General features: G+C 45.0%; 2 protein-coding genes across 2 annotated transcripts; both read right to left on the reverse strand.

Annotated features, from left to right (window-relative positions):
- Positions 1-6,935: 6,935 nt before the first annotated feature.
- Positions 6,936-7,379, reverse strand: LOC140824267 (uncharacterized). Its single transcript, XM_073185864.1, has one exon. It carries the CDS (start codon positions 7,377-7,379, stop codon positions 6,936-6,938), a length of 444 nt encoding a protein of 147 aa, XP_073041965.1.
- Positions 7,380-7,674: 295 nt separating this feature from the next.
- LOC140824268 (uncharacterized) lies at positions 7,675-9,531 on the reverse strand. Its single transcript, XM_073185865.1, has 4 exons — positions 9,307-9,531; positions 8,791-9,252; positions 8,545-8,733; positions 7,675-8,355 (listed from the first exon to the last, which is right to left on the reverse strand). The coding sequence occupies exons 1-4, from the start codon at positions 9,529-9,531 to the stop codon at positions 7,675-7,677; spliced, it is 1,557 nt and encodes a 518-aa protein (XP_073041966.1).
- Between the last annotated feature and the right edge of the window lie 212 nt (positions 9,532-9,743).

A 9,743-nucleotide genomic window follows, 5' to 3' on the forward strand; every position in this document is an offset into this window, starting at 1 on the left:
TCACTCCTGATTCTGTCTACTGCTTGAATTTTCTCATTTTGAAGTCTTTTGAGAAGCTTGATTAGTTGAGCTGCGATTTGATCTTTGGAGTTTAAGAAAATTACCCAAGTAAATCTGGAGAAGTCATCAATTACCACAAGAGTGTACTTCTTTCCTCCTAAGCTCATCACCGGTATTGGTCCAAAAAAATCCATATGAAGAAGATCCAGGCATCTTGCTGATGAGTTTCTTCCTTAGTTCTTGAAGGTTGAACGGATTTGTTTACCTAATTGACATGCATTGCAAATTCTGTCTTTGGCAAAGTCAATGTTAGGCAAGTCAGATACCAGTTTAAGTTTGCTAATAGTAGAAATATATTTGAAATTAAGATGATTCAGTCGTTTATGCCAAAGCCAATTTTTATTACCATTTAAGGCGATAAAGCAAGTAGGTGCATTAAGATAATAATCATTCCATTTTACTTTATTTGTATTTTACTCTCAATGACGAGTTAGCACAATATTACATGCGGTAGTTTTAATTGTGCATAAGAGTTTTTGAAATTCAACGCTGTAACCATTGTCACATAGTTGGCTTATGCTTATCAGGTTATAACATAGATTTTCTACAAGAAGTACATCTTTAATGATAATTTTTCCATGGATAATCTTACCTTTACCCACAGCTCTAACTTTAGAGTTCTCACCAAAGGTGATTGTTGGACCTCTGTAGTTGACTACTTCTGATAAGAGATTTTAGCTTCCATTAATGTGTCTGGCACAACTACTATCCTGGACCTGTCTTTTCAAATACCTTTGCGTCTTTTCAAATATCTTTACGCAATTTCCTATGTAAATTTGAGCCGTTTGATTCATTGTGGATCAATGGTGTGGATTGGTTTCCCTCTCCTATATATAGTAATCCATCTTCTGTTCAAAGATATCAACAAACTTATTATTCAAGGAATATAATGGCAGGTGCAAGCGGCTCGACGTTCCCGGATATGGCTACGTCCTTCAAGAAGTCTGCCTTGGAAACCCGAAAGGCTGCTATAGAAGATGAAGTTTTCCACAAATTCTCCGCTACTGGGAAAAGCTTCAGAGATTGAAGTTTCTTTACGAGACCGGGGAAGCTAATGCTTCGAGACTGTTGGTAAAGCTGAAGGAGTACCGGGAACGCCTGCACGTTTCCGAGACAGCGGATCTCTTCGAGGATGATTATGTCTACGAGCTGTTGCTCTACAAAGAAAGGAAGATTCTGATGGACATGGCCAACTCTGATAGCTTTCTCAAGACGTCCACTGGAGGAATAAAGGACTGGATGACCCTGTGGATGACCTTTGTAGAAGAGGCATATTTTGATGTAGTCCGCAACAATTTCGTCAAATAAATAAAAATTATTTTTGCACATCCCTGTTATTTCCATGGCATGTTCAATTGATACACATAGCATGTTTAGAATAACCGACAATACTGAGCGACCTTAATCGAATATGAATAACGGATATTCAACAAACCGACTTGCCGGGTCCTCACTTATCCCGGTTTTAGGATAAAGTGCCGGAACCTCATATTCCCGGGCTTTAAAATAAACTGCCGGGCTCTCTCACCACCCGGGGTAAAAATATATCACACGGGCCTTATTTTTCCCTTGCTAAGACGTCTTGTCAGTTAGTGTTCTCGGTGGTTTACGGAGTGTCATTATGACGTACGCTTTAGCGTTTATATCGCCAAAAATTGTTCCATATTCCGAGAGCTTAATAATGACAACACGTCGATATTCGTGCACGTCCTTCCGTCTACTCGACTCCATTTCCAAGGCCCATCCTGATCGTTCATGTACATTCAACGGTTGTGATTGATTCTTCTTCTGAATGAATGGGAAGGCATTTCGACTTCCTTGAGCCTCTCCCACTAATCCATCATTAAATGCCACTTGTTTATAAATAGGACGATGGGAATGAAATGTGAGTACTAGTTAAATATGTCAAGTTCAAGTGATTCCAGTACTTGTAGCAGCACGGTCTCTTCCGTTGGCGCTCATAGTCAGATACCGGTTGAACTACGTCCTTACGTGGAGAATTTGAAAAGAACCATTGAAGAATATATCGGGGTGAAGGTTATGTCTACCTGGTACAAGATCCAGGATATTAATAACACACCAAAATGGCTTGGCTCTTATTCGTGCACAGATAGCAGTGGTGAGGAAATATAGGCGGGAGCTTGAAGTAGCTCGAACTGCAGATCTAGCCACCGACCAAACTCTGCTGCACGCAATGTTATGGAAGGAATGGCATCATCTGAACAAGATCTCAACTGCTGAGTCCTTCACTAATCTTTGCTTTCAGGAATTGACTGATTGGATAACTGAATGGCAAGATTATGTAGCTTCTAGAATAGCTGTAATACGACATCGACCATTTCCTTAATAAAGAATTTCTTAGTTATTGTATCTTATACTCCTTTATGTCTTTTGCAAACAAATCGGTATAAACTAAGGATGGATAAGCGATAAACGATAATATCACGGGCTTAAAATTAAATGCCAGGTCCTCATATCACCCGGGTTTATACATAATGTCGGGGCCTCGTGTCTCCCGAGCTTAGAGTATTTTGTCGTTTGGTTTCCCCGAGTACTTAATGCGATGTCAGAACAGTGCATCCCTTTCTGACAAGCTGTCAGGAACTGTTCACATTCCGAGCAGATGAATAATTACAACTCCTCGATTTGTGCACACGTCTTTTTCTAATACCCTGCCTAATTATGCCGCTCAATTTCTGAAGCTGATCTGGTCCATTCGATTTGCTTTAGATCAACGGTGTAGATCATTTTCTTCCCTTATATATAGTAAATGACCGGTTTTCCCAAAAATCATTTGCAAATTCAACTTATAGGGAAGCTCTGCCAAATTCCTCTCTCGAGCTTTTCCACCGCGCAGATCTTATTCCGGCGATCTTTCCGTTCGTCGACTACCAGTCATCATCTTCGTTTCTTCCTAGTAAGTCTTTTCTCCCTTCTTTACTTAGCCATGTCAAACTCTACCTCCTCTACTTCTGGTCAAAATGCCAAGGGTCGATCAGAAGATAATTCCCCGACTCCTTCCGATCTATCGGCCCACACCCCCATAGGTATTTCCATCTCCCGCTCCCGATCCCTCGAAAAACCCAAAGCTTCTTCTTCCTGGCCTGCAGGGGTTTCCGTCAAGGGGAAGGATAAAGCAGCAGGACCCCCGTGGTTTTCTACTGTGACCTCTACACTTCGTCCAGGTAGTATAGAGGAAATTAGGTCTCTAGGCTCCATCCCACCCACCTATAAAATTCAAATTCCCGGGCCACACGACCACCCTGACACCCCTCCTCCTGGTTTTCATACCTTCTTCCTAGAACAACTTAGGAGCAGGCTTCATTTCCCGATTCACTATTTCTTTGAAAGTGTTGTTCGGTTATACAATCTTCCCATCAATCACCTCCACCCTAATGCTTTTAGAATAATGGCAGCCACTTTTGTTTTGTTCCGCATGAAGTCCCTTCCGATCAACTCCTCTGTTTTTCATTATTTTTACTCTTGCCGATTTAATGACGAGGTATTTTCTTTCATGGCCCGGATGCTTTATCGGTTTCTAACCAACATCCCTTCTTCTCTGAAGGGGTGGAAGACAAAATTTTTCTTTCTTCAATTCCCAACTCTTCTGACCTGTGCCCTGGGTTTTCTATCTTCTATGCCCACGCAGCCCGAGCTTCCCCGAGACTTCAAGCTCCTTCCTCCTTTTACCCATGCTTGGGATGCTTTGGAGAAGCAATCCTACCTGTCCTCGGTACTGATCGGGGGGGGGGGGGGGGGGTAATCTAATTCATTATGGGATCGGGTCCCGGCCTAAGGACCCAGTGGATCGGATTATTGATGAATTTGATCAACCCGGGTCGCAGGCTGGTAAATCACTTTCCCTGGTCTACTCATCTCTTGTATGCTTTTAAATCTAATGTCAATTTTCGATGCAGCCGAAGAAGATATGATCAGGGCAAGCTTTCAGGAGGCTGCTGCTAAGAGAAAAGCTGAGCAGAAAAAGATCCGGGCTGAGAAGAGGGCCCGGGAAATTCAAGAGGAGGAAGAACGCCAAGCCCGGACGGCATCTGAGGCTCGGGAAGTTGAAAACCGTAGAGTTGAGGTGGAAGCTGAGGCCCAGGAGGAAACCACCCTTCCCCGGGAAGAATCCACCGTCCCTGCTACTGAAGAAGACCCGGTTCCTCTAAATCGGCGAAAGAGGAAAGCCACCCAGGGGCCGATCGCGGAAGCGGTGGTGGTAGAGGATGAGACGGAGGAGATTGCCCAGTCTCCTCCTATGACTGGTTCTTCTGCCGGTCCCTCCGGGGGAAGGCCCTGGGTCGTCCCTAATATCTTTGGGGAAGATATTTGCTCGGACCTTGTCAAAATGATCCGAGGCCTTATGCGCCCTGACGAGGTGGTACACCTTCAGGGAATGCATCCCAATATGTTGTTTTGCGAAGGAGTATCCAGGACCTACTCCGTAAGTTCATAAAATTGCATTCGTTTATACTGCCTTCTCTCACCTTTTTATGTTTTCAGGGCTTGCAGATGCTCATACATTCCTATGAGCGAGTGGCTCAAGTGGCCAAGGGGGCAAATGTTCAGGCTACCTCGGCTCGGGAGATGCATGCTAAAATCCAAGAAGAGGTGGGTCGTTTGAATGAACTTCATGAGCATGTCTTGGCTCGGGAGAAGGCCTGCTGGCAACAGCAAATGGATTTGGCTCAAGCAGAGCTTTCTAAGGCCCAGACGGAGGCCAAAACAGCAAGGGCGGAGGCAGAGTCCTCCCGCGTCCGGGCATAGGATTTTCAGACCGCATTGAACCTCCTGAAAACTGCCCAGGAAGAACAAATGACAAATTTTCTGAAGTCCCCAGAGTTCAAGAAGATGTTAGCTGATAAAGCCTTCCCCTATTTTGAACAGGGCTTCAATAAGTGTCTGGAGCAATTCGAGGAGGCAGTCTTAGTTCCAGCTGACCAAGAAGACTTTCCCGATCTAGAGAGGGCAGCCACCTCTCTCCCAGATGAGGAGGAGGAGAAGCAGAACAAAGAGAAAAGTCCCCGAGTAGATTAGGATTCTCTCTCTTCTCTTTTTTTTTTATTCCCGAGTTTCCGGATATCTTATAAATATTCTTTCTTTAAGGGAAATATTTTTGCCGCCTTCATACTTGATAATTGCCTCAAGATATTTCCGAAATGCGGACTGTCTTGAATTCCATAATAACTATCAACCGATATTCCCCCGTGAAGTATAAATTCGGGGGTTTCATTATGAAATTGATCTCGATAAGGTAATTTAAATGAAATGATTCCCTAGGCCGGGTAGGTAACCAGGGTATGGGTCCCTGGGCTTTATTTGTAACCGAGGTACGGGTCATTTGGGCCAGGGTACGGGTCCCTGGGCTTTGTAGATAACCAGGGTGTGTGTCCCTGGGTCAGGGTACGGGTCCCTGAGCTTTGTAGATAACCAGGGTGCGGTTCCCTGGGCCAGGGTACGGGTCCTTGGACTTTGTAGATAACCAGGGTGCGGGTCCCTAGGCCAGGGTACGAGTCCCTGGACTTTGTAGATAACCAGGGTGCATGTCCCTAGGCCAGGGTACGGGTCCCTGGACTTTGTAGACTTTTTCCTGAATCATTTCTTTATTTGAAGAAGAAAGAATAAATACACGTGCTTTTAAACATAACATTTCTTTAAATAAAAAGCATTCCACGGTCTCTTGAGAGTATGTCCCTGAGAATCTTCGAGGTAGTAAGCTGCACCTGAGTTGACGCTTCGAATTATTTTGAAAGGTCCTTCCCACCAGGCTTCTAACTTCCCTACATCACCCACCGGTTTGAACTTTTTCATGACCAAGTCCCCTATCTGAAAGTCTCGTGCCCGAACATGCTTATTATAAGATTTCATTACCCGACTGCGATAAGCTTCCATTCGGATGGCTACTCTATTTCTCTTTTCTTCAACCAGATCAAGTTCAACGGCCCGGGATAGATCATTGTTGCTCGAGTAAGATTCTACCCTAGTAGAAGATTGCCCAATTTCCACCGGCAGGACTACTTCGGAACCATAGACAAGGCCGTGGGGTGTTTCTCGAGTCGATGATCGAGTCGTAGTTCGATATGCACATAAAACACTCGGTAATTATTCTACCCAATTTTTACCTTTCCCATGGAGCCGGGCTTTCAAGGCTTGCACAATGATCCTGTTAGTCACTTAAGTTTGGCCATTAGCCTGAGGGTAAGCTACTGAGGTGAAAGATTGAATAATCTTCATTCCTTGCCACCAGGATGTGATTTTTTTTTTCCTTGGAGTTGTCTTCCATTATCTGAAATTAATTTCCTCGGGATGCCATATATGCAAACAATATTCTTCCGCAGAAATTTCATGACTTCATCCTCAGTAATCTTGGCTAATGGCTCGGCCTCTACCCACTTGGAAAAATAATCCACAACCACCAGGAGGAATTTTTTCTGGGCTCGGGCTATGGGGAAGAGACCCACAATATCCAAATCCCATTGGTCAAAAAGGCATGATGCAGAGATTGGTTGCATATTTGCGGTTGGGTGATGGTGAAAATTAGAATGATGTTGACAACCCTGACATTTTTGGACGAATCGGGCAGCATCCTGGCTCATTTGAGGCCACCAGAACCCGATCAAAATAGCTTTTCGAGACAGAGCTGTTCCACCAAGGTGTTTCCCACAGCATCCCTTGTGTATTTCCCGGAGAACGTACTGTATCTCCTCTTCCGATAAACATTTGAGTAATGGGCCCTGAAAGGATCGTCTATACAAAACATTGTTCAAAATGACGAACCTAGGCACTTGCTTTTTGATTTTTGCAGCCTGGGCTCGATCTTCTGGAAGCTTTTCATGTATTATGTATTCCACGATGGGAGTCATCAATGAGCTTTTCTAGACCGGGGGTATTTCTGCTTCAATAGAGAGCATCAGATGGGTAAAACAGAGAACCTCCCGGGTATTTATCTCTGTCATGGAAGTAGCCAATTTGGCTAAAGTATCGGCCTCTGCATTTTCTTTTCGGGGAATCTGTTCGATACTCCAGTCTATCAGAGACGATGCTCGAGCAGTGATGAGCTTTAAATATTTGAGCATCTTTTCGTTCTTGACCTCGTACGTCCCTTTGATCTGCTGGGTAACCAACTTGGAATCAGAATAAATAATGACTCGGGAAGCACCAACTTCCCGGGCAGCCTGTAACCCTGCCAAAACAGCTTCGTATTCTGCTTCGTTATTTGTGACCCTAAAGTCAATCCTTAAAGCCAGTTTGATTTTCTCTTCTGATGGGGCGATTAAGACAACCCCCACCTCCACACCCTGACAGGTTTGATGCGCCATCAACAAACACCCTCCATACCTCTTCTTCAGCCGGTTGAATCATCTCTGTTAAGAAATCTGTTAATTCCTGAGCTTTTATTGCAGCTCGGGGTTTGTATTCAATATCATACTCCCCGAGCTCCACAGTCCATTTGACCATTCTCCCGGAGACTTCGGCGTGAGTCATGATTCTCCCGAGGGGAGAATTGGTGAGGACTACAATGGCGTGCGAGAGAAAATATGGCCTCAACTTTCGAGCGATCATTACTAGGGCTAATGCTACCTTCTCCAATTCACTGTACTTAAATTCTGCGCCTCAAAGGGCATGACTAACATAATATATAGGCTTCTGATCGGCTCCTTCTTCTTTGATGAGTACGGAACTAACAGCAAATTCAGTAGCGGAGAGATAGGCCCAAAACTTTTCCCCGGGCTCAGGCTTGGCCAGAATAGGTAAATCGGCCAGGTGCTTTTTCAGGTCCTGAAAAGCCTGTTCACATTTGTCGTCCCAGCCAAATTTCTGCGCTTTCCTTAGGACCTGGAAGAATGGATAACTCCGATGGGCCGATCGGGAAATGAAGCGCGACAGGGCGACAATCCTCCCGGTTAATTTCTGCACATCTCGGGCAGATTGAGGAGAAGGCATGTCCATTATTGCTTTGATTTTCTCAGGGTTAACCTCGATTCCCCTATCAGTTACCAAAAAACCCAAAAATTTACCACTCTTAACCCCGAACACACACTTTCTCGGGTTGAGCTTTATTCCGTATTGTTTCAAAGTGGTGAAAGTTTCAGCTAAATCATCAATGAAGTGAGAGCCTTCCCGGGTTTTGATTAGAATGTCGTCCACATACTCCTCCACATTCCGACCTATTTGCTTTTGGAAGACAAGATTCATCAGGCGCTGGTACGTAGCCCCCGCATTTTTCAATCCAAAAGGCATAACGACATAGCAAAAGGTGCCCCCGGCGATAATAAAACTGGCTTTATCCTGATCCTACAGAGCTAAAGGGATTTGGTGATATCCTTGATACGCATCCAGAAAGCTCAATAAATCACATCCAGAAGTGGAGTCTACTAGCTAGTCAATCCGGGGGAGTGGATAACAATCTTTTGGGCATGCTTTGTTCAAGTCCCTGAAATCAACACACATTCTCCATTTTCCAGTAGATTTTGGGACGAGAACCACGTTTGACAGCCAGGTAGGGAATTGGACTTCCCTGATATGCCCGGCCCTTAACAACTCCCCCACTTGCTCTTCAATTACTTTATCTTTTTCGGGGCCAAAATGTCTCTTCTTTTGCTTCACGGGCCGGGACCCCGGAAGGATGTTTAATTTATGCTTGGCCACTTGGGACGAGATCCCGGACAATTCCTGTTGAGACCAGGCAAAAACACTGATGTTAGTTTTCAAACATTGCAAGAGATTTACCCAGGTGGACGTGCAGATGTCTCGGGCCACCCGGACGTTCTTTCCTGGCTCAATTTCCACCACTTCTTGTTCTTCCTCAGCAACAAAGTGCACTTCTCTCTCTTGGGTCTCCTCCTGACATTCTTTCTCCTTCCCTTCCCTTATCGCCTTCATTTTATCTATCCTGACTGTCTCCCCATAACACCTCCGAGAAGAGGGCCGATCTCCTTTAACTTCTCCAACCTGCCCTCGCACTGGGAATTTGATTTTCTGGTGATAAGTTGAGGTCAGGCCTCTCATCTCATTCATGACCGGCCTTCCCAATATGATATTGTACGAGGATGGGGCATCCACTACTGTAAAAACAGTCATCACAGTCTTTCTCAGGTCTCCAGTGCCCAGGGTCAAGGGTAGAGCGATTTCCCCCTCAGGATACACAGCGTGCCCAGCGAAACTGAATAAGGCAGTCTCAATTGCCTCTAGCTAATACTCATGTAAATTCATTTGGACCAAAGCTTCCTTAAAGATGACATTGACCGAGCTGCCATTGTCAACAAATACTCTCAACACATCATAGTTAGCCACTCGGGCTTGAATGACAAGAGCGTCATTGTGAGGTAGGCTTACTCCTCTGAGATCCTCTGGCCCAAAGCTTATAACCGGCTCGTCTCTCCTCCTTCCATCAACCTCCAAACATTCCCTCCTACTCCTCGCTTTCCGAGCCCGATTGGAATCGCCATCGGTAGACCCTCCTGAAATCATCTTGATTAGTCCTCGGCTCGGGGAGGGATCCTTCCTTTCTGCCGGATTGATTCTTTCCTCCCGAGAACTTGCTTCTCCCCTACTTCCGCTTGGGATGTTCACTATCTTTGGGGGAATATTCGGTCCGGGACGTCTAGACAACCAAGGTGGCTGTCTAGACTTATCTCGTGTTTGAGCATTACATATAATAGGGTGGCTGATTATACCCTATT

The sequence above is a fragment of the Primulina eburnea genome, chromosome 2 (assembly GCF_022965805.1).
Source record: "Primulina eburnea isolate SZY01 chromosome 2, ASM2296580v1, whole genome shotgun sequence".
Taxonomy (NCBI): domain Eukaryota; kingdom Viridiplantae; phylum Streptophyta; class Magnoliopsida; order Lamiales; family Gesneriaceae; genus Primulina; species Primulina eburnea.